This window comes from Vulpes lagopus, chromosome 1 (assembly GCF_018345385.1).
Source record: "Vulpes lagopus strain Blue_001 chromosome 1, ASM1834538v1, whole genome shotgun sequence".
Taxonomy (NCBI): Eukaryota; Metazoa; Chordata; class Mammalia; order Carnivora; family Canidae; genus Vulpes; species Vulpes lagopus.
Window position 1 is genome coordinate 79,764,759 of NC_054824.1, and position 25,010 is coordinate 79,789,768.

The following is a 25,010-nucleotide window of genomic DNA, read 5'->3' on the forward strand; positions in this document are numbered from 1 at the left end:
GTGACCTGTGTTCATCAGTTGAAGAAAGGATAAACAAAAAGTGGTACATCTTCACTACTGAATATTATTCAGCCATAAAAAGGAATTGAAGTATTGATACATGCTATATGAACCTTGAAAACTTTATGCTAAGTGAAAAAAGCCAGACATAAAAGGCCACATACTGTATGATTATATGAAATGTTGAGAATAGGCAATTCCATAGACACAAGGTAGTTTCATAGTTTCCAGGGGTTAGGGGGCAGGAGTGGGGAGTGACTGCTACCACATGCAGGGTCCCCGGAACTGACGGTCTCTTTACATTTTGTATTACTTTTCAGCCTCTCTTTCACATCCGAAGTGTTTCTATCAATAGATTTCTTTTAAAGTTTTTTTTTTTTAATTTTTTTTAATTTATGATAGTCACAGAGAGAGAGAGAGAGAGAGAGAGAGGCAGAGACACAGGCAGAGGGAGAAGCAGGCTCCATGCACTGGGAGCCCGACGTGGGATTCGATCCAGGGTCTTCCGGATCGCGTCCTGGGCCAAAGGCAGGCGCCAAACCGCTGTGCCACCCAGGGATCCCCAATAGATTTCTTTTAAAACTGTGTGGGTCCTCTGTGAATCTTCTTAGCATTCTCTTTAATAGACAAGTCTATACTCCTAAAGTTCTTTGAGATAAGCCCTTCTCTGCCCTGGGCTTCTGCTGAGGAGCAACACCCCTAAGCTCCTTAAAGCCCCACTGTTTGACTGAGGATGCAATTTTTCAGTCTTTTAAAGACCCAACTTTTGCCTTTAATCTTTACTATTATTATTTTCTATTTTTTAAATTTTCGCCAACATTTTTTTTCTTCTCGTTCTCCTGACTGTATTTTGCAGCCCTTTTTCTAAATTCATAAGTATCACACTAAACTCTTTGGTTTTCAAATCATTTTTTCCTTTTCTAATTTAGGTATTAAAAGCTATAAAGTTCCCACAAAACTCTACTTTCATTATATCTCACAAATTTTGACATGTAATGTTTTCATTTTATCTTAAATATTTATTAACATTTTCTGTTATGACACTTTGACTCATGTTACTTAGAAGGTTGGTTTTCAATTTCCAAATATTTGGAAATGTTTTAATTTGTATTTTTTAATATTCCAACTTAATTGTATTGTGGTTAAGTAACATAACTATGTAATACTCATTCTTTGAAATTTTTGGCGTTGCTTTGTGACCTAAATCCTGAACTCTGTGTAAATGTCCTATGTGTACATAAGAGAATGATATTTCTAGTTCTAGATGCAGAATATTTTATTTTATTTTAAGATTTTATTCATTTAATTGACAGGGAGCAAGCACAAACAGGGGAAGTGGCAGGCAGAGGGAGAAGCAGGCTCCCAGCTGAGCAAGGATCCTGATGGGGGACTCCATTCCAGGACCTGGAATCATGCCCTGAGCTGAAGGCAGATACTTAACTGACTGAGCCATCCAGGCACCCTTATTTTATTATTATTTTAAAAATATTTATTGATTTATTTGAGAGAGAGACAGAGAATGCAAGGGGAGGGGCAGAGAGAGAGGGAGATAAGCTCTCTACTGAGCAGGGAGTCTGATGTGGGGCTTGGTCCCAGGACCCTGAAATCATGACCTGAGCTGAAATCAAGAGTCAAATTCTTAACTGACTGAGCCACCCGTTTGCTTCTGGATGCAGAATTTTATAAAAATCTATTAAGTTGGGGATCCCTAAGCGGTTTAGCGCCTGCCTTTGGCCCAGGGTGCAATCCTGGAGTCCCGGGATTGAGTCCCACATCAGGCTCCTGGCATGGAGCCTGCTTCTCCCTCCTCCTTTATTTCTGCCTCTCTCTCTCTCTCCCTCTCTCTCTCTCTCTCATAAATAAATAAATAAAATAAATCAACTTTAAAAAAAATCTATCAAACAAGTTTTGTTTAAAACTTGTATCTAATTTTCACTGTAGTTCAGTTTTAACTATAGCTTAACTGTATATATTTTGAGACCATAAGATGCATACATTTTTTTAAATAAATTTACTTTTTATTGGTGTTCAATATACCAACATACAGAATAACACCCAGTGCTCATCCCGTCAAGTGCCCCCCTCAGTGCCCATCACCCATTCACCCCCACCCCCTGCCCTCCTCCCCTTCCACCACCCCTAGTTTGTTTCCCAGAGTTAGGAGTCTTTATGTTCTGTCTCCCTTTCTGATATTTCCTACCCATTTCTTCCCCCTTCCCTTCTATTCCCTTTCACTATTATTTATATTCCCCAAATGAATGAGAACATATGATGTTTGTCCTTCTCTGATTGACTTACTTCACTCAGGATAATACCCTCCAGTTCCATCCACGTTGAAGCAAATGGTGGGTATTTGTCATTTCTAATGGCTGAGTAATATTCCATTGTATACATAAACCACATATTCTTTATCCATTCATCTTTTGATGGACACTGAGGCTCCTTCCACAGTTTAGCTATTGTGGCCATTGCTGCTGTAAACATTGGGGTGCATGTGTCGCGGCATTTCATTGCATCTGTATCTTTAGGGTAAATCCCCAACAGTGCAATTGCTGGGTCATAGGGCAGGTCTATTTTTAACTCTTTGAGGAACCTCCACACAGTTTTCCAGAGTGGCTGCACCATTTACCATTCCCACCAACAGTGTAAGAGGGTTCCCTTTTCTCCGCATCCTCTCCAACATTTGTGGTTTCCTGCCTTGTTAATTTTCCCCATTCTCACTGGTGTGAGGTGGGATCTCATTGTGGTTTTGATTTGTATTTCCCTGATGGCAAGTGATGCAGAGCATTTTCTCATGTGCATGTTGGCCACGTCTATGTCTTCCTCTGTGAGATTTCTCTTCATGTTTTTTGCCCATTTCATGATTGGATTGTTTGTTTCCTTGGTGTTTAGTTTAATAAGTTCTTTATAGATCTTGGAAACTAGCCCTTTATCTGATACATCATTTGCAAATATCTTCTCCCATTTTGTAGGTTGTCTTTTAGTTTTGTTGACTGTATCCTTTGCTGTGCAAAAGCTTCTTACTTAATGAAGTCCCAATAGTTGATTTCTGCTTTTGTTTCTTTTGCCTTTGTGGATGTATCTTGCAAGAAGTTACTGTGGCCTAGTTCAAAAAGGGTGTTGCCTGTGTTCTCCTCTAGGATTTTGATGGAATCTTGTCTCACATTTAGATCTCTCATCCATTTTGAGTTTATCTTTGTGTATGGTGAAAGAGAGTGGTCCAGTTTCATTCTTCTGCATGTGGATGTCCAATTTTCCCAGCACCATTTATTAAAGAGACTGTCTTTCTGCCAATGGATAGTCTTTCCTCCTTTATCGAATATTAGTTGACCATAAAGTTCAGGGTCCACTTCTGGGTTCTCTATTCTGTTCCATTGATCTATGTGTCTGATTTTGTGCCAGTACCACACTGTCTTGATGACCACAGCTTTGTAGTACAACCTGAAATCTGGCATTGTGATGCCCCCAGCTATGGTTTTCTATTTTATTTATTTATTTTTTTTAAAAAAATTTTTTAAAATTTATTTATGATAGTCATACAGAGAGAGAGAGAGAGAGACAGAGAGAGACAGAGAGAGGCAGAGACACAGGCAGAGGGAGAAGCAGGCTCCATGCACCGGGAGCCCGCCGTGGGATTCGATTCCGGGTCTCCAGGATCGGGCCCTGGGCCAAAGGCAGGCGCCAAACCGCTGCGCCACCCAGGGATCCCATGGTTTTCTATTTTAAAATTCCCCTGGCTATTCGGGGTCTTTTCTGATTCCACACAAATCTTAAAATAATTTGTTCTAACTCTGAAGAAAGTCCATGGTATTTTGATAAGGATTGCATTAAACGTGTAAATTGCCCTGGGTAACATTGACATTTTCACAATATTAATTCTGCCAATCCATGAGCATGGAATATTTTTCCATCTCTTTGTGTCTTCCTCAATTTCTTTCAGAAGTGTTCTATAGTTTTTAGGGTATAGATCCTTTACCTCTTTGGTTAGGTTTATTCCTAGGTATCTTATGCTTTTGGGTGCAATTGTAAATGGGATTGACTCCTTAATTTCTCTTTCTTCAGTCTCATTGTTAGTGTATAGAATGCCATTGATTTCTGGGCATTGATTTTGCATCCTGACACACTACCAAATTGCTGTATGAGTTCTAGCAATCTTGGGGTGGAGGCTTTTGGGTTTTCTACGTAGAGTATCATGTCATCGGCGAAGAGGGAGAGTTTGACTTCTTCTTTGCCAATTTGAATGCCTTTAATGTCTTTTTGTTGTCTGATTGCTGAGGCGAGGTCTTCCAGTACTATGTTGAATAGCAGTGGTGAGAGTGGACATCCCTGTCTTGTTCCTGATCTTAGGGGAAAGGCTCCCAGTGCTTCCCCATTGAGAATGATATTTGCTGTGGGCTTTTCGTAGATGGCTTTTAAGATGTTGAGGAATGTTCCATCTCTACACTCTGAAGCGTTTTGATCAGGAATGGATGCTGTATTTTGTCAAATGCTTTCTCTGCATCTAATGAGAGGATCATATGGTTCTTGGTTTTTCTCTTACTGATATGATGAATTACACTGATTGTTTTACGACTGTTGAACCAGCCTTGTGTCCCGGGGATAAATCCTACTTGGTCATGGTGAATAATTTTCTTAATGTATTGTTGGATCCTATTGGCTAGTATCTTGTTGAGAATTTTTGCATCCATGTTCATCAGGGATATTGGTCTGTAATTCTCCTTTTCGGTGGGGTCTTTGTCTGGTTTTGGAATTAAGGTGATGCTGGCCTCATAGAACGAATTTGGAAGCACTCCATCTCTTTCTATCTTTCCAAACAGCTTTAGTAGAATAGGTATGGTTTCTTCTTTAAACGTTTGATAGAATTCCCCTGGGAAGCCATCTGGCCCTGGACTTTTGTGTCTTGGGAGGTTTGTGATGACTGCTTCAATTTCCTCCCTGGTTATTGGCCTGTTCAGGTTTTCTATTTCTTCCTGCTCCAGTTTTGGTAGTTTGTGGCTTTCCAGGAATGCATCCATTTCTTCTACATTGCCTAATTTATTGGCGTAGAGCTGTTCATAATATGTTTTTAAAATCGTTTGTATTTCCTTGGTGTTGGTAGTGATCTCTCCTTTCTCATTCATGATTTTATTAATTTGAGTCTTCTCTCTCTTCTTTTTAATAAGGCTGGCTAATGGTTCATCTATCTTACTAATTCTTTCAAATTACCAACTCCTGGTTCTGTTGTTCTGTTCCACAGTTCTTCTGGTCTCGATTTCATTGAGTTCTGCTCGAATCTTTATTAACTCTCTTTTTCTGCTGGGTGTAGGATCTATTTGCTGTTTTTTCTCTAGCTCCTTTATGTGTAAGGTGAGCTTTTGTATTTGAGTTCTTTCCAGTTTTTGAATGGATGCTTGTATTGCGATGTATTTCCCCCTCAGGACTGCTTTTGCTGCATCCCAAAGATTTTGAACAGTTGTATCTTCATTCTCATTAGTTTCCATGAATGTTTTTAATTCTTCCTTAATTTCCTGGTTGACCCTTTCATCTTTTAGCAGGATGGTCCTTAACCTCCATGTGTTTGAGGTCCTTCCAAACTTCTTGTTGTGATTAAGTTCTAATTTCAAGGCATTATGGTCTGAGAATATGCAGGGTCGATCCCGATCTTTTGGTATCGGTTCAGACCCAATTTGTGACCCAGTATGTGGTCTATTCTGGAGAAAGTTCCATGTGCACTTGAGAGGAATGTGTATTCAGTTGAGTTTGGATGTAAATTTCTATAGATATCTGTGAAATCCATCTGGTCCAGTGTATCATTTAAAGCTCTCGTTTCTTTGGATTGTTGTGCTTAGAAGACCTATCAAGTATAGAAAGAGCTAGATTAAAGTCACCAAGTATAAGTGTATTATTATCTAAGTATTTCTTCACTTTGGTTATTAATTGATATATTTGGCAGCTCCCACATTCAGGGCATATATATTGATTGTTAAGTCCTCTTGTTGGAGAGATCCTTTAAGTATGATGTAGTGTCCGTCTTCACCTCTCACTACAGTCTTCGGGGTAAATTTTAGTTTATCTGATATAAGGATGGCTACCCCTGCTTTCTTTTGAGGACCATTTGAATGGTAAATGGTTCTCCAACCTTTTATTTTCAGGCTGTAAGTGTCCTTCTGTCTAAAATGAGTCTCTTGTAGACAGCAAATTGATGGGTCCTGCTTTTTTATGCAATCTGAAACCCTGTGCCTTTTGATGGGGTCATTAAGCCCGTTCACGTTCAGAGTTACTATTGAGATATATGAGTTTAGTGTCACCATGATATCTATTCAGTCCTTGTTTTTGTGGATTGATCCACTGAACTTCTTCTTAAAGGGGAATTTTAAGAGTCCCCCTTAAAACTTCTTGCAGAGCTGGTTTGGAGGTCACATATTCTTTCAGTTCCTGCCTTTCGTGGAAGCTCTTTATCTCTCCTTCCATTTTGAATGAGAGCCTTGCTGGATAAAGTATTCTTGGTTGCATGTTCTTCTCATTTAGGACCCTGAATATATCCTGCCAGCCCTTTCTGTCCTGCCAGGTCTCTGTGGAGAGGTCTGCTGTTACCCTAATACTCCTCCCATAAAATTTAGGGATTTCTTTCTCTTGCTGCTTTAAGGATCTTCTCTTTATCTTTGGAACTTGCAAGCTTAACTATTAAATGTCGAGGTGTAGAATGGTTTTTATTGATTTTAGGGGGGGATCTCTCTATTTCCTGGATCTGAATGCCTGTTTCCCTTCCCAGATTAGGAACGTTTTCAGCTCTGATTTGTTCAAATACATATTCTGAACCTCTGTCCCTTTTGGCGCCCTCCGGAACCCCAATTAAACGTAGGTTTTTCTTCCTCAGGCTGTCGTTTATTTCCCTTAATCTATCTTTAAGGTCTTTTAATTCTTTCTCTCTTTTTTCCTCAGTTTCCCTCTTTGCCATCAACTTGTCTTCTGTGTCACTCACTCGTTCCTCCACCTTGTTAACTCTCGTAGTTAGGACTTCTAGTTTGGATTGCATCTTGTTCAATTGATTTTTAATTTCTGCCTGATTGGTTCTAAATTCTGCAGTCATGAAGTCTCTTGAGTCCTTTATGCTTTTTTCTAGAGCCACCAGTAGCTGTATGATAGTGCTTCTGAATTGGCTTTTTGACATTGAATTGTAATCCAGATTTTGTAACTCTGTGGGAGAGAGGACTGTTTCTGATTCTTTCTTTTGAGATGAGGTTTTCCTTCTAGTCATTTTGCTCAGTGCAGAGTTGCCAAAAACAAGTTGTATTGGGAAAAGGAGAAAAAGAGAGGAGAGAAAGAAGGAAAGGAAAGAGAAAAAGAAAAAAGAAAAAAGAAAATGAGAAGAAAAAGAAAGAAAAGAAAGAAAGGAAAGAGGGGTGGGGGAAGTGAACAAATCAAAGGCAGAAAAAAAAAAAACACAGGGGAGTATCTTCTGATTCTGTATACTTTAAGTCCCTTGACTTCCCCTGGAACTTGTCCATCTAGTTGGTCTTCTGGGGGAGGGACCTGCTGTGCTGATTTTCAGGTGTTAGCACTTGGGGGAGCTGCTCTGCCCCCTGCCTGGTGCAGGGCTCAGTGGGGGTTGTTTACCCTGTGAGGCCCCCTGGAGGAACAACCGCAGTGGCGGCAGCCAGCTCTGGAGCCCTGGAGTCAGCTCCTGTGGTAACTATGGAGCTCTCTGGTCTGCAGGGCCTGGAGGCTCTGGGGCGGGGCCGCTGATCTGCTCAGCTTGGGGCAGGAGCGTCCTGCTGTCCTGGGCCCTCCAGGCCTCTGCCTATCCCCGGGGGGGAAGGCGGGATCCTGGGCTGTGTCCTGGTGCCCTGTGCTCAGGGCTTGGGGCTTGCACTGTTGGATTCGGGCTCCCGTCTGCACAGCCCCCTCCGCGGAGCCGCCTCCTGAGCCCCTCCGAGCTGTTCCCGGGCCCCGCCGTGCCTTCTGCAGCCCTTCAGGGAGCTCGGCGCACTCTCCCCAGGGCGCAGTTCCTCTGTTACTGTCCCAGGGAGCCTGAGGGCATCCCCAGCCTCCTGGGGTCCTGCTCCAACTCAATGGAGCGCATTTCTGCCGGGTAAGATTGGTGAAGCTCCTGCCTAGCCCGGCTCCTTGCAGGCCCCTCCCCCCTGGATGCCTTTTGTTTCTTTATCCCCCCCCCCCCCCCCCCCCCCCCCCCCGCCTTCCTACCTTGATAGAAGCGCAAACTCTCTCACTGTAGCATTCCAGCTGTTCTCTTTTTAAATCTCAGGCCGAATTATAGATTTTCAGGATGATTTGAAGGTTATCTAGGTAATTTTGTGGGGACAGGTGATTTGGGGACCCTACTCTTCCACCATCTTACCCCTCCTCCTGCATACATGTTTTAAATTGATTTATTTTCCTGATGAATTAAACCTATCAGTATGAGCAGCTCTACCACTAATATGATTTTTAAACTTAGTTTATTCTCTGTAATGGATATAGCAACATCAACTTTCTTTTAATATTTGCTTCATATTTTTTTCTAGCCCTTTTAACCTCTAGGTCCTTATGCTTTAGGTGTATGTTATAAACAAAGGATAGCTTATTAATTTCTTTTTGAAACTTACCATTTTTTTGCAATTTTGCCAATTTATTGTGATTATTGGTATATTTATACTATACTTTCCTACTGTTTTACTTTGTTTCTATTCATCTCTTTTTTATTTTATAAATAATTCACTCATAACTGCCTTCTGTATTCTGTTCTAAGGGCCTATATCTGTGATTCATACAGGCCTAAATCTGCCATTTGTTGTTTCTGCTGAATATTATTTGTATTTCTTTGCTATCTTGTATTTTTCATATCCTTTGTGAGTTCATACAGGGTTTGATCAATGGAGCCCTGTAGGCCTAGCTTGGGGAATTCTTTCCTTCAAAAAGGTTTTGCTCTTGCCTCTGCTTATTACCACATACACCTCATCCAAGGACCACACCAGCCTCCCTTGAGAGTTTTGGTTCAGAACAGAAGTCTGAGAATTAGCTTCTCTGAAGGTATATATCCCCTAAATCTTTTGGCTATAGAATTTCCTATGACAGTACTGCTCCTTCCTACTGCCCAAGAATCTAGGCTGTCCCTCTGACTTTGCCTGTCACTCTGATTTTGCGGTGCTTTTACTATTCTTGTTCTGACCCTAGTTTCTGATTTCTCTGGTCCCATATCCTAGAATTTCTGCTCTAGGTCCAGGTCCTTAAAACCAGATTCTGACTGACTATAAACTCCTCCTAACAATTAGAGGCCATCACTTGTTTGTTTGATTTTGGTGGTGGTTATGGGTGTCTCTGGACATTTCTCCTGCTGATTGAGACCAGCAGTGCCTCAAAAAATGTGTGTATGTGGAGCTAGGAAGGACAGGCCAGGATTGTTCAGAGTCCTAGTGATCCATAGTACTGGAAGCCGAGGTCTTTGGTATGGATTTTTTCTTAATGATTTAGTACAGTATTTCCTATGGACATATACTATTCAGGATGTTAATAAGTGTTTATATAAAACAGAGGGTTTGTGGTCAAATAATTTCAGACTTCCAGTTAATACAAAATTAAATAGTCCTCTTTGCTTTTGGTCTTCTCAGAGCCTTGACTAAATTGACAGGCATCATGACTATCCAAAAGCAGTATAAAGTGCTAGAACTCGCAGAACCCAGTGTCTCTCAACCCTACCCTTTCCATAGAGTATCTTTGAGACTAATATTCCAATGAACATCCTGGAGAAACTGATACAGCATTACTACTCTATTGAGAAGTGTCAGCAGATAGAAAAATACTCTGAGGGGCACCTGGGTGGCTCAGTCAGTTAAGTGTCTACCTTTGGCTCACTCAGGTCATGATCTCAGGGTCCTCAGATTGAGCCCTGCTCAGCTGGGAACCTGTTTCTCCCTCTGCCTTTGCCCCTTTCCCCTTCTTGTGCTTGCTCTCTCATGCTCTCTTGTTCTCTCTCTCTCTCTCTCAAATAAATAAATCTTTAAGAAAAGAAAAGAAGGGGATCCCTGGGTGGCTTAGCGGTTTAGTGCCTCCTGCAGCCCAGGGCATGATCCTGGAGATCTGGGATCGAGTCCCATGTTGGGCTCCCTGCATGGAGCCTGCTTCTCCCTCTGCCTGTGTCTCTGCCTCTCTGTCTCTCATAAATCAAATAAAAAATCTTTAAAAAAAAAAAAGAAAGAAAGAAAGAAAAGAAAAATACTCTAATTTTTACTTCACGAGTCTTTACTCTCTGGTTGGAAAATAAGAAACCTCCATTTTGAGTTCTTTTTGCAAGCATGCATATCATGGACCCCAGGAATATTGGAAATAATTTCAGGAGATTAACTCATTATAGTCATTTTAGCAAATAAAATTGGCTCCCTGGCTCTTGCCAAGAGTAGAAGCAGAAATATTATCTTGGGAGAAATGCATCCTCTTATAATCGAGACCATTCACCAGATTGCCAGTTTTTCTGCTCTCTGTGTAGACAAGGGTAGTAGTCCAGAAAGTGTTTAGGTGATGATGCTAATCTAGTCACTTGATTGATGGATTAATGTTTTAGTTTTCTTTTTTCTTCCAGATGTTTTCTGTAAAGTGGAAATGCCCTCTCAGTACTGCTTGGCCTTGCTAGAACTAAATGGGATTGGCTTTAGTACTGCAGAATGTGAAAGTCAGAAACACATAATGCAAGCCAAGCTGGATGCAATTGAGATTCAGGCCTATCAACTAGCCGGACACAGTTTTTCCTTCACCAGTTCAGATGACATCGCCGAGGTTGTATCATGGGAATGGGGAATTTTAGAGTTAAAAATTATTTGTGTGTGTGTGTGTGTGTGTATTTCTTAAATGTGTTTGCCCAAACACCAAAGATCAGCTAAAAAAATTTTAGTATCAGAGTACTTTGGAGATAGAGTATTCTAGCATCTAATTTATAAATTATATCTGTGTTTATGAATTAAGAAGGTAGTGAAGAAGCCTCCCAGAATGTATACTCCACGAGATTTGCCTAGAACAGAGGAGGTACTCAAGTTAAATATTTGTTGAACAAAAGATCCACAGTGGTTGTTATATAACAGTGTAGTTGTTTCTCCATGAAGTTAGTAATTTCATGAACCTTCACTCCTTCCTTACCCCAAATCCTTCTTTGGAAAATAAAATTAGATATTTTTTTCCTCAGTTGTTAATGAAAAAAGGAATTTTGGGGATTGTTTTTTTTAAACCTAAAAAGATTTTTATAAACTTAACATAAATTTGGACACACTCTTTACTCTTATTTTCAAAAGTTGGCATTCTATTCTTTCCTCTCCCCACACTTCACAAAGGGTGGTTGGGTTGTTTTAGAAGGCTTACAAATACAGAGTGGATGTTTATACTTGAGAGCTTTGAAGTTCAGGTGTCTCATAGATGCAATTCAGTAATATAGTATGTTGTGAAGATCGTAGGCTTTCAAGTCAGATTTCCTGGGTTTAAACCCTATCTCCTCCACTTATTAATAACCCTGTAACCTTGAGCCAGTACATCAGCTCTTTGTATTTCAATTTCTACATCAGTAAAATGGGTTATGATAGAAATACCTCATAGATTTGTTGTGAGGAATACATGTTGGATGTAAAACACTTAGAATAGGACCCATCTCATAGTAAATGCTCAATAAATTTTATATATACTCATAAAAATGCCCCCCTTTTAAGCCACAGGGTTATATGTTTTTTAAAAATGAGGAGTTTTGTTTTTCTTAATCAGAGGGTGCTGTTTGTTTAATATATTTCTTTTAGTTCTTTAGCTCAGAACTCCCCAACTAGTACCCAACTGACTGTACATAAAATTACTTAGGGACCTTATGAAAAACATAGGATCTCTGGATTTCAGTATAAGTAAGTATGGGGGAAAGGCAGGAATCTGTGCCCTTGTTATTCAGATACTAAGCCCATAGGCCTAGACCAAACTCTAAGCCAGAATGAAAGGCATCACTTTGATTTTAACCGCTTGTTCTTAGGTCTTCATTTTAAAATGGGAATTTAAGGTAATCTAAGTTTCACACATTGACTATTTAAACCTTGGTGATTTTAAGTTGAATCTTTGAACTGGGCATGATATTACTAATCATCTAGAGCTGTGTTGTCCAATCCAGGAGCTATTAGTCACTTGTGGCTATTGAAATTTAAATTAATTAAAATTAAATAAAATATTTCACTTCCTTAGTTATATTAGCCACATTTCAGATGTTCAATAGCCACCTATGCAAGTGGCTACCATAATGGGGGGGGGGGTGCAAGTATAGAATACTTTAATTAGGAGCACTTTGGTGGCTCAGTTGGTTGAGCCTTTGGCTCAGTTCATGATCCCAGAATCCCAGAATTGAGCCCTACATAAGACTTCCTGTTTGGCAGGGAGTCTGCTCCTCTCTCCCCTTTACCCTTGTTCATGTGCTCTCTTTCTCACTCACTCTGTCTCTCAAATAAATAAATAAAATCTTTAAAAAAAAAAAAAAGAACACTTTCATTATTGCAGGAACTTCTTTTGGATGGCACTAGCCTAGAGTGTGGGGATCAGCAAACCACAGCTTGTGGGCCAGATCTGGCCTGCCACCTGTTTTTGTAAATAAAATTGTATTGGAGAACAGCCATACCTGTTCATTTAGTTATTGTCTATGGTTGCTTTTGGTCTATAATGGCACAGCTGAGAAGTGACAGTAAAACCTGCAAAGCTGAAAATATCTGTTATCTGGCACCTTTTGGGAAAAGTTTGCTGATCCCTGGTCTAGAGGGAAGCATGGGTTAGAGGAAAGAAAAAGGACTTTTGAGTTAGAGGACTATGAGTTATAATTCTTAATTTTTCTACTTTCTGGCCATGTAACTGTAACCAAGTTTCTCCAACTTATGTAACTTTTTCAGATGTGTCACAGAATTGTTATATGTATTACATGAGATGACACATCTTTAAGGCATCTAGTATGATGGCTGACACAGTGGGTGCTCAGTAAATATTAGTGCCTCTTCCCTTCATCCAGTTCAACCCCCTTATTTCACAGATGTATTAATTGAGAACTGGAGGAGTAATTGATATAAAGTTTTCACAATTAATTCTGAAGGTTTCATGAAAAACAAATTTCAGGTAAAGAGCTTTTAAGTACATAAATTGAGGTCTTTGAGTTGTCCTAATTACGGTAGGTCTCTCTTTCTGGGATTATTGACTTACTGTTATTTTAAAATAATATTTCATTTTCCTAGTCAGTTATTTGATTCTCTTTCCTGCCATTCATATACTCTTTGATATCTGTGCTAGAGTTGCCTGATAAAATACAGGACATTTAGCTAAATTTGAATTTCAGATAAACAGTGGAGAATATTTTGATATACGTATACCCCATGCAATTCAAATTTAACTGGGCATTTTATAATTTTATTTGTTATGTATGACAACCCTGATCCCTATACATGCAAATCTATATAACTTAATTGCAACTGTTAGTTGCAGTTACTAACATCCATAGCAAGCCTCAGTATCTTTTATACCTATGGCTTCAGTTATTCCCACTACTTAAAATTAGAACCAGGTCTGCTATTCTCCGGAAGCACAGGCTTATCTTTCCTTCTACCTCTTGCCCAACTTGGGGCCAATAAAGATTCTTAGATAATACAAATGATTTCAATTTTTAGGATTATTGTGGGAAAATAATCCAAGATTCACTAAAGCTCGCTCAAGGTACACGAATGAATGGAGATAGTAGATAGTATTCTGAATTGCCTGAATCTTAAACCTTGTAAATTGAGTTAGTGATTTTAGGTATATTTAGGATATTCCTTCTGCCCCAGAACCTGGATCCCTGGCCTGTGTAGGCTTAGTTTCTTCAGTAGGAACTTATTAGCCACTCTAGCTGTCACTATTGCTACATTGGGTTGGCCACTTTCTCCTGACTTTTTGTGTCCAGGGACTCAGGGTCTAGCCTTATGTTAGTGGAAGTAGATGGCTTTTTGGATCTCTTTCTGCCTCAGTGTTCTCCGATTTTTGTGATCATATAATAGCCACAAGGCTGCCATGTTGACCCTCTATGAGGCTTAAATGATTGAGCAGCCATGTTCGTTTAGGAGAGTTCACAGTTCTCAGAGCAACCTAGTCTCAATGTCAATAGCTTATTTGTTCATTCTCATTCAGCACAGAGGATACATTCCTTCGTTCTTGACTGTTTAAATGCCTGTTATTGGCATTAATCTAATAGTGCCTAGATTAGGGTATAGACAGCCTGCCTGACATACAAATTTTCATTGCCATTATTTATTAAATGTGATAATTTAATAATGTGCAATTAAAAAATTCTCCCTACCCATGTTGACTTATATGGATTTTCTCAAATAACTTTTAAAAATGTTTCGTGAATGACAATGCTTATGATTTGATTCTTGGCTAAAAAAGCATTAATTTTTTGCAGGTTTTATTTTTGGAATTGAAGTTGCCACCAAATGGAGAAATAAAAAACCAAGCCAGCAAGAAAACTTTGGGTTCTACCAGAAGAGGGAATGACAGTAGACACAAGCTAAGGCTGGGAAAACAATTCAGCACTAGTAAGGTGCTCTTTGGGACAGTGAGAGGGCAGAATTTGAATTACTTTATCAATTTGGTGTCTTGAAAGAATGCTGATGGAAGTCAAGATCCAACATAGCTTGCCATTTGAAACGTATCCAGATAAAAACAAATTGGTTTGTGTTTTGGCTGCCTGCAAAAACTGCAGAGATACTCCATCATGGAATATCTGGACCATAATCTGATTTAGCAGTTGTGTCCTTCCTATCGTTAAAGTAGTATAATGGTTTATAACCTCAGACTTATAAACATTATTTCATTATTGGCATCCTCTACTCTTGGACTTCCAAGATAATATAATTTGTATAGTATAGGAATGTGGACAAAGATTTGGAAGAATTAAAAAAGAAAAAATACCAGCCATTACAAATGAAACATTTTTTCTTTTTTCAATTCTAGGGCAAAATAGTAAGTTTTCCATGAGTTTGTTTTAAGAATCCAATCTACTAACCTCAGTGTAAAATCGCAAATCACAATCCATGGAAAATGTATGCTTAGGAGAGAAGAAAGTGCTCATTTTTGCATTTTTACTGAATGAATTTTCAATGGAATAATAAGGGTAGAAGATACAACCATAACCACCGTGGAGACAGCAGTCCAAATTACTATTCTGTAGAATTTTGATCCTAATATTGTTAACTATGACTTGCCTACCCGAGGGAAGTTTCCACAGTTTCATTCTGACACAAAACTGTTTGTTTTATCTCACGGGCCTTCTAGTCTCACAAGTTCCTGTTTCTTAGCAGTTCACCAAAACTCTGTAGCATGGAAAATTCAGTTCTGAAGATTGATGTCTTCTGACTTCCTTGATGTGGAAATGTTGAAAGTATTAGGGCAAAAAGAAAAGACATGCAAAACTTCCAATCGTGAGAATCGAGGAAGAAAACATAAACAAAGGAAAGACATGATATAGATTCTTGGGTGGCGTGAGCGAAGGCAGTTATAGTACCTTGCTAAGATGACAATTTTTTTTTAAGGTAGATTTAAATTGATACTACTCAGCATTAACATGATTGCATTTTACCATCTATAGTTACTATAGTTTTATCATTATGGTGATTGCAAAAAAAATCCAAACAGTTATTTTGAGTTGAGATACAGGAGTTTACAAATTTAATTTTGAGATTATATTATTTACCTATTAGAGAGTCTAGTTAGCTATGGAATTTGTACAAGTATCTGATCTTACTTCATTATATTTCTTTGGCAGGATGTTTTAAATAAACTAAAGGCATTACATCCTTTACCAGGCTTGATATTAGAGTGGAGAAGAATCACTAATGCTATTACCAAAGTAGTCTTTCCTCTGCAGCGGGAAAAGCGTCTGAATCCTTTTCTTGGAATGGAAAGAATCTATCCTGTATCACAATCACACACTGCTACAGGTAATGAGAAATCTTAAATATGGATAATATCCAATTTTGAAAGAAAAACTTCTTATATATAATATTTGCTAATGATGACCAAAGAATTCAAGTGTTGATCATTGGATTCTGTAAAGTTCCATAAACATTTAAGAAACACATACTACCTACATCCAAAGCATAGATGGATAGACAGATGAGACTTGGTATTGTTCCGACTTTCAAGTACTATATGGAGTAACGGGAATGTCTGTGCTTTGGATTAGTATTTATGAGTGAGTGATCTTATCTAGTTTCAGTTCTAGCCCTCTCCTGAACCTCTTAAGATTCTCTCCAAGTTGAATCTAAGTAGTTCTGGGGGGCATCTATATAATAGATGAGTGTCATATTATACTTAATCAGAAAAGAGCTGTAGAGTCTTTTGGGTGTCTCATAGCACTCTCATGATAGGTATGAGTAATCTAGTAAGGAAAAAAGCATTCTTGCTCCAAACAGCACAAAACTAAATATTTGCCAAATGCAATGTACATTGGAAGAAAGGGGAGCATTAACTCTCATTGGGGAGACAGATTAGGTTGGTGGTATAGAATGTGGGCTTTGATATCTGACTTTTACAAGGTTTGAATCTTTATTCAAGGTTGCTTCATGCCTCAGTGTCCTTATTTGTAAAACAGGGTTATTATAGTCTTACTTCACCAGGTCATGCTGATGACTAAATAGACTGATACCTGTCAAGTGTTTAGAATAATGCAGGGCACTTCATGCATGGCTGCTCATCAGCTGTTGTTTTTATTACAGGTGGAGGTGCCAGAAGGAGCTGCTTTTTTCCGTGCTCCTTTACTCCCTGTTCTAAACAAAATCTTTTCTTTCTTTCCTATTTAGCTAACTTTAGTTCACCCTAGCCATTTTTTGGCTGTGTTGGTGTTTAAATTTCATTTTCAATAAGCCAATAATGTAAACTTATGTAAAATAAATCCTTGGTGAAAAACAAAAATCAGCCCAGAGTTTCTAAAAGTGTTAACATTTAGAACTATAAATAGAACATACAGAACTTTCTGCTTATAAAGTAGAAAGAAAGTAATCAATTCCTTTTTTTTCCAATGGGTTTTCACCATACCATGCCTACATTTAAAGAATATTTTAGGAATACAAGCTTACCTGAGCATAGGAAAGCCATTTCATTATTAGAATTCATCTCCATAAAGATACATTTTTGCTTCATAATTTATTTTTGCCATCTTGTTTGTCTGTCAGTTGTCAGCCTCATTAATTCAAACAATAGACCTGAATATTAAGTATTATTATGGAAAAGAAGATAGTGTGCTGAGGCAGCAAGAGACTTGGATTCCTTCTTCTGCTATTGACTAGTTTTGTAACATTGAGCAGGTTATTTAATGGTAATAAGTACATTAATATCTGCCATTTATTGAGCACTAATTTTTCTTAAAAGCTAAATAACAAGGACATATCAGAGGTTTATTCAGAAAAAGAATATCTTATGTACTTAAAATGTCTTACTTATCTAAAGAGGATGAAATCCTATATACTTAGCTGATGGAGAACCTGTAACAATGAAAACTATATTATAAAAGAGAAGGGTTTGTGTCACTAACAAAATCCATTACGCAGCCTTTTTTTTAGTAATGCTTCCGTATTTTGGAAAAACTCAATAAGTAAACAAATGTAAAATATTTGCAGGGAAACAAAGGCTATTAGCATTAAAACAAATAGCTATCTCTTTCCTAGAAAGTTCATCAACCACTTGATTCTAGTGTCCAGCTTTGTCAGTGCTACCATAAGTTTTCTTGATGAGTGAGAATGGTGATGTTGAGAAATTGATGTTCCAGTAGCCACTTCTTACTGCTTCATCTCCTACATTAGCTAACACCTTGGGCCCAGGTTGTCTCTTTTCAGCAGTCAGCTGCTCTTCTGCTTCATATCTGCTGTCTGTGTCTTGTGCAGTCCTGGGTTTTGAAGGTTTTGATAGTCATTTTCTCCTAGGATCCATTTGATTCATCTTATTAATACCACTGCTAACGTTGTATAGTGCTGACAGCTGGTATTCATTGTAGCATAGGACTCATTCAACTTATCAAATTGCTTCTTATCATTGGATTGTTTTCTAGAGCGCTAGGTTAATGTAAAACATTCTATTGTAGTTGACTCATATGTTCACTTACAGTGGGATTAGTCTTGTACTTATTTTATCATTGTTAAATGCATGAACATAATGAAATATATTTAAATATAAATTCAGTTTAGCAATAAGGTAGAACATGCATAATTCAGAAATGCAGATCCCCCCAACCCCCACAATTTTATGTCTTCATTCTGTTTGATTTTAGGACGAATAACCTTTATGGAACCAAATATTCAGAATGTGCCAAGAGATTTTGAGATCAAAATGCCAATACTAGTAGGAGAAAGCCCACCTTCCCAAGCCCTAGCCAAAGGCCTACTTCCCATCTATGGCAGGTAATGCTGTTTCTCTATATTTGAATTAATACAGTTTTGTAAGTATGAATGGCTCAAAAACAGCCTATTGGACAAAATAATGAAGTTAGTTTAATTTTCCGTTCTGGGCATACACATTTCTATTCTAGGTACTATCCGTTTAAAATCCTGAGTCTGTCTATAAAGAAGGTAGTTGATGGTGAAAGACTAAAAACCTAGGGCACTAATTAAATCAATCAGCATGGGGATCCCTGGGTGGCTCAGCAGTTTAGTGTCTACCTTCGGCCCAGGGCATGATCCTGGAGTCCTGGGATCGAGTCCCACATCAGGCTCCCTGCATGGAGCCTGCTTCTCCCTCTGCCTGTGTCTCTGCCCCCCCCCCCCCCACATCTCTCTCTGTCTCTCTCTCTGTCTCTCATGAATAGATAAATAAAATATTTTTAAAAAATAAATCAATCAGCACAATAGGCTTTTCTAACTCAGATGCTAAAAGGAAGAGTTTATAACTATGTCAGGAGCATCTCCCCTCCCCACCCCATTCTGTCCTCCACAAACAGACACGACGGAAAGAAAAAGCATAGAGAATTTATATTCGATATGGTCAAAAGGATTTATTGATTTGAGCTAGATGTCAATAATTATTTCAGAAGCAGTTTGTGGTCAGAGCTGTTAGAGGAATGCCTTACTTCCTCTTTAATTGAATGCTTGCTAAAAAAAGAAAATCTAGTGTCTTTGTTGAGCTTTAGAGTGAGTTTCAAATGATAAGGTTTTTAAGTTTCTTAAATGGAACTATTGACTTTACTGAAAAAATGAGATCTTTTTCATATATTTGAGACTGCTTCATGTCCAACTGCTGATATTGTTTGCATGACAGAGGAAGAGGTAAGAGGAGTTGTGGCCCGAACTCTGGACACCAGGCACAGGTGGAGGAGAGAGCCTCAGACCAAGGAATGCCATTTTCAGTCAGTATGCGACATGCCTTTGTGCCTTTCTCAGGTAAGGTGGCTGGTGGTTTTTTGAGCTTTTCCTTGACATGGGAGTGGTTTTCAAAGCACTGAAAAAGCCTGCATTATGAGTAAGACTCAGAAGTATGCATTGGTCCCTCCATCTTTGCGCTCTACAGCATAGCCTGTTTTTTCCTTTTGTGTTACCAGGTTGTCCGTCATCATTGTCTTCATGATTTGCACTGTGGGCAGCAGCAGTCTGCTGAAACCATATTTTCCAAGGTGATTGTAAACCGTTTTGCAGAGTCCAGTGGACTTCCTTGTCCTCTGACTTCTGTATAGCATGTGTACTGTTAATTAACCCTCACTTTCCTCGGTTTCTGTTCTCCCTTGATCTCTAAGGGCACAGTTTTTTTGTCTCTCTGACTTACTTTGCTTTTCTTCTCTTGTCTCTGCTCTGCTGTTTCCTATTGCAGGGAGAATCTCCCAAGGCTGTCATCCTCCTGCCTGACCTCTCCTCAGTACTCTAGTCACACACCTTACATGAAAGGTTGAACTCTATCAACTCTAATCATGAGACATTTGGAAGTCAGGATCTACTCCCAAATCATTCCTACTATTTGTATATGCATTTGTTCCTCTGCCGGCTGGCAGGACTGTGTGAGAGTGCAGCTCATCATCTGAATTGATTTTTAATTGTCAGAAACTTAATATTCTCAGGGGGAATTTAGGTCTATGACAGTGTCACTAGGTTGGTAATTTTCAGTTTTGCTTTTTAAGTGTGAACTGTCAGCACTTTATCATTGTAACCATTTTTAAGTATTCAGTTCTGTGGCATTAAGTACATTTGCATTGTTGTGCAGCCATCACCACCATCCAGCCCCAGAAGCTTTTCATCTTCCGTAACTGAAACTCTATAATATTAAACAGTAACTCTCCCGCCACCTCACTTCCCAGCCCCTGGCAGCCACCATTCTACTTCCTGTCTCTGTGACTTTGACTACTCAAAGCATCTCATATAAGTGGAATTATACAGTATTTGTCTTTTTATGTCTGGCTTATTTTACTTAGTGTCCTGTCTTCAAGATTCATCCATGTTAGGCTGTGTCAGAATTTCCTTTCCTTTTAAGGCTAATATCGACTGTATGTATATATTTTGTTTATCTGTTCATCCCTTGATTTATTCTTACCTAAACAATAAATTTGTGTTTAACACGGCAATATTTTATACTGCTTTTGTTTAAATTTTTTAACTTCATTGAAATTAAATGTAAAGGATTAAATCTGAAAATTTCTGTCACTTAAATGTAGTGTTTAGTACATTTACATCTAAAGTAATTATTGGCAGGCCGTTGGTTTAAGTCTACTATCTTGTTTGTGTTTTATTTATTCTATCTGTTCTATATTCTTTTTTAAAGTCTTGACTATTTTTTATTCTTTTTATTTCTTCTATTGTTTTATTAACTATTTCAGATATTTTAGAGTTTACAACATGTATCCTATCACAGAGTATCTTCATACAATCTTATACTACTTCATCTGGAATGTAAAAATTTTTTCCATTTACCCTCTTTCATAATAGATTTCATTTCTATGACTTATAAGTGCTACTGTGTATTATTATTTTTGCTTTAAACAGTCTATTATCTTTCAAAGAAATCAAAAAATTAAAAAAGTGTCTTTTCTATCTGTCTACCTTTTACCATTTCTGATACTTTGTTTCTTGGAGTAATTTAAGGAATCTTAAAGTACTTCCTCCAGAGTACTTCCTTTAAGGTTTCTTGTAATGCTGTTCTATTGACAGTGATTTATCCCAGCATTCCCCTGTCTCTAGGTTTCTTTATTTTATCCTCACAGTTGAAAGATAATTTTATTAGACATAGATTTCTAGGTGTACAGTCCTTCTCTTTCAGCACCTTAAATATTAGCACCTTTCTATTAGCTTCTGGTTTGCTTTATTTCTGATGAGAAGTACAACACCATTTTTCTTGTTCCTTGTCTAAACATAATATAACTACCTTTTCCCTGGATGCTTTTTAAATTTTGTTATTCAGTTTTAGCAATTTGATTTGGGCAAGAGTCTTTGGGTAGTTTTTCATACTTTGCTTCTGAGACTTTTGAATTAGCTGAATATCCTGAGTTGGCTTAGTTGTTACTGTTTTTAATCTATGTGCTTATATTTTTCAGTAAATTTGGAACATTTCCAACCATTATTTCTTATAATTTTTTAAAGATTTATTTATTTGAGAGAGAGAGAAAGAGAGTGCAAGTGTTAGTTGGATGGAGGGGCTGAGGGAGAGAATCTTTAAGTAGACTCCCCTCCTGAGGCAGAGCCCCATATGGGACTTGGTCTTATGACTGATGAGACCATGACCTGAGCCGAAACCAAGCATCAGACTGAGCCATCCAGGCACCCCACCTGTAATATTTTTTGTTCATCTCTCTCTCCTTTCTTCCTATTACCCCAAATATACATATACAGTACTACTTGGTATTGCCCCACAGGTCACTGAAACTTTTTTCTTTTTTATTCCCTGCTCCCTGTTTTTTGTTTTATTCTTATTCTGTGCTACAACGTGTGCTTTCTATTGACTGTTTACTGTTCATGGATTTCTCTTCTACAGTGTCTAAATACTGTCACATTCTTCTAGTGAATTTTACATTTAGAATTTTCACTTGATTTGTCTAATTTTTATTACCTTATTGCAATTTGCTATTTATTACATCATTATACCCATGTTTCTTTAAATTCCTGAACATTATCTATGGTAGCTATTTAAAATTCCATCATCTCTATAATTCTTGGGTCATTTTTCTATTGATTAAATATTCTCCTGGTCAGTTATATTTTCCTGATTCTTCATATGTCTAGTATTTTTTCTGTTGTGTGTTGGACACTATAGTTGCTACCTTATTGACTCTTGGGACTTTGTAGTCTTCATTAATTAATAACATTCTCTTCTGGCGGACAGTTGATTTATTTTCACATTCAGCTCAATCATTTTACAACTTTAAAAGCTTTGTTAGCAAATGTTTAGAGTAGCCTTTACTCTAGGGCTAGATTAGCCCCAATTATAAGATGTGGCCTTGCTGGGGATCTGTACTAAGTGACCAGGATGTGAGAAAAGGATCCAGACACCCAGTCCTGTCACAGCTTGAACATCTCTCACATTCAAGAGATTGTTATTCAAGTAGTTGTTCAGCTGACAACTTGACCACTTGGCCATGGTGGCTGTTTCTTTGGTAACAGTTATTTCTTTAGTATTAGTTCTTTACCTGGTTCCCTGAACTTTCTTGCTCCTTTAGTATTTGGTCAAAAATCCAAAGGGATCACTGTGCATATTTGTGGTGCTCCTTTTATGTGCAGCTCCTTTCTCTAAATTTCCATAAATTCTAGCCTGCCTTAGTAGGCACAAACTCTAGTCTCTGCTTCCTTTGCTCCGATCATAGTACTTTGTTTCCTCTCTCCTTCCCTGCAATGCATTCTGGTCAATTCCTCCTTTCAGAAACAGTTACATGGCTCACCTCATCTCCTCTCTCCTCATCAATTCTTAAAGATTGTAGTCCTGCACTATCTGTTCCAACATCTGAAAACTTATTTCATATATTTTGTCAGTTTTTTCTTACTTATGGCAGGAAGGCCATAAAAATTGTGATCCATTTGTTTAAAACTATTACTTATATATTTTTGAAATGTTTATTCATTCACATAGTTCAGAAATCAAAATATATAAAAGGTATGTATTGAGAAGTTTTGCTTCCTTCCCTATCATAGCTATCCTATTTTATACAGCTCTTCTAGATGACTCATGTATGAGTTTCTTATATATTCTTGTAGCATTTTTATGCAGATATAAGCAAATATGAATATCTGATATTTTCTTCCCTTATTCTTACACAAAAATAAAGATTCCATATATACTGTTGTGTGCCTTTTTTCATTTAATGTTTTCATACTGGAGAATTGTGATTATCATTAAATAAATTTGAACATAAACCAGTTTAATCTCTGTGCAGGTAATCTTTGTAGCAAACTGTGGGTTTGCTGAGTCACAGTAAACAGTAAACCTGTTCAATTTTGATAGATGTTGTTGAATTACAGTGTAATGGGGGACAGTAACCATTTAGTTCCCAATAACAGTATGTTTCTTTCTCAGCCTTGCCACAGAATGTGCTGCCCAACTTAGAGAAAAATTGTTTCTTGCTGTAGTTTTAATTTGTATTTCTTTATTGTGAATGAAGTTGAGCATTTTTTAGTATGTTTAAAGTTCTTTTGATTATTTCTGTGAACTGCTTGTTTATATTTTGTCTTATTCTTGATTTGTAGCATGTCTTTTTTATAATATGGGAATGAATCTTTGGTGATATCAGTTGCAAATATTTTTCCTTCTTTTTTCTAGCCAGGATCATTTAAATTTTGTTTTTGCCATGTATATTGAATCTAGTCATTTTTATTACATAGGTAAATTATCCAAATCCTCTAAGTAACTCTTCCTCACATATCAATCCCTTGATTGTTTCCATTGAATGTTTCTATTGTTAGAGCAGAGCACATGTTTCTCTCCAGTGTACTTAAAATATGCACACATTGCAAACCAGTTTCTTGACTCATTCATTCATTCATTCATCAACAATTTAAGGGGCTATGAAGTGCCAGAATTATGCAAGCTTTTCACAGAATGCAAAGGAAAATTAAGTACCCATCCATAATGGCTCTGTGCTATGTAGGAGAGGCATAAAAAAACTATTTTAGATTATATGTCAGGTGTTATAGAAACACTAAGGAAAGCACTCCCACAGTGGTTTAAGGAGTGGATGTCAGGGGTGGCTTTACACATATTACATATTCTTGAAATATAAACAGACAAAAAATGATCTAAGTTACAGAACTGAATTACATCACGTTAAGAGCAAGATTTTAACTTTTGGACACATAGTCTTATGGTTCTATGGTAGAACTAAACTTTATCATCCTGCTCAATTATATAAAACCTAGACTGGTCTTTGTACTGGCTTTTCTAAAATCATTCCTATTTCAGGTGGTTTAATATTAGCTGCTGATTACTCTCAACTTGAACTGAGGATCTTGGCTCATTTATCTCACGATCGTCGTCTCATTCAAGTATTAAACACTGGAGCTGATGTTTTCAGGAGTATTGCAGCTGAGTGGAAGATGATTGAACCAGAGTCTGTTGGGGATGATCTGAGGCAACAAGCAAAGCAGGTGATCTTAGTGAACATGCTTAGCATAAAAAGAGAATTTTCATGATTAAAAAAATTGAAAAATAGCCTTGATCATTTGCAGTTGAGGAATGACTTCTCCTCCATCTTTGGATCTTTCAAACCACATTCACCTGAATCTGTCTCATGGTATTCATTATACTTTCCTTCATAGTCAGTAGAAGGAATCAGATAGACTTAGTCTGAGGCTACTTAGTGTGAAGAAAGCCACCTGCATTAGTGGTAGATATTGTAGTGGTGGTAGTTGTTATTTGTGTGTGTGTGTGTGTGTGTGTATATTTTAAAAATGTCTTTCTAGTCTGTAAACATATTTTCACCTTTTTATTTTTATGGGTGCTCTCTAAATGTTTACTGAAAAATAAATATTACTGAGCTGTGGATTATAAATAGTAACTGATGGCTTTTTAGTTTTTTGAGGCCATTGGTTAGCTAACCCACATTTGAAAGTTTA

The 25,010-nt window shown here is 37.9% G+C and overlaps 1 protein-coding gene across 2 annotated transcripts in view; it reads left to right on the plus strand.

The window, feature by feature from the left end:
• The window catches only part of POLQ (DNA polymerase theta), a 129,928-nt gene that overhangs the window by 83,623 nt on the left and 21,295 nt on the right, over window positions 1-25,010 (plus strand). For both annotated transcript variants that reach the window (XR_005983269.1, XM_041726868.1), the window contains exons 20-25: window positions 10,556-10,749; window positions 14,405-14,542; window positions 15,767-15,941; window positions 18,266-18,395; window positions 19,249-19,370; window positions 24,358-24,542. Coding sequence is in view for 1 of the 2 variants with exons in the window: in XM_041726868.1 (XP_041582802.1) it covers window positions 10,556-10,749; window positions 14,405-14,542; window positions 15,767-15,941; window positions 18,266-18,395; window positions 19,249-19,370; window positions 24,358-24,542 (944 nt within the window). In the remaining variant the exon portion in view is untranslated. The remainder of the gene's footprint in view (window positions 1-10,555; window positions 10,750-14,404; window positions 14,543-15,766; window positions 15,942-18,265; window positions 18,396-19,248; window positions 19,371-24,357; window positions 24,543-25,010) is intronic.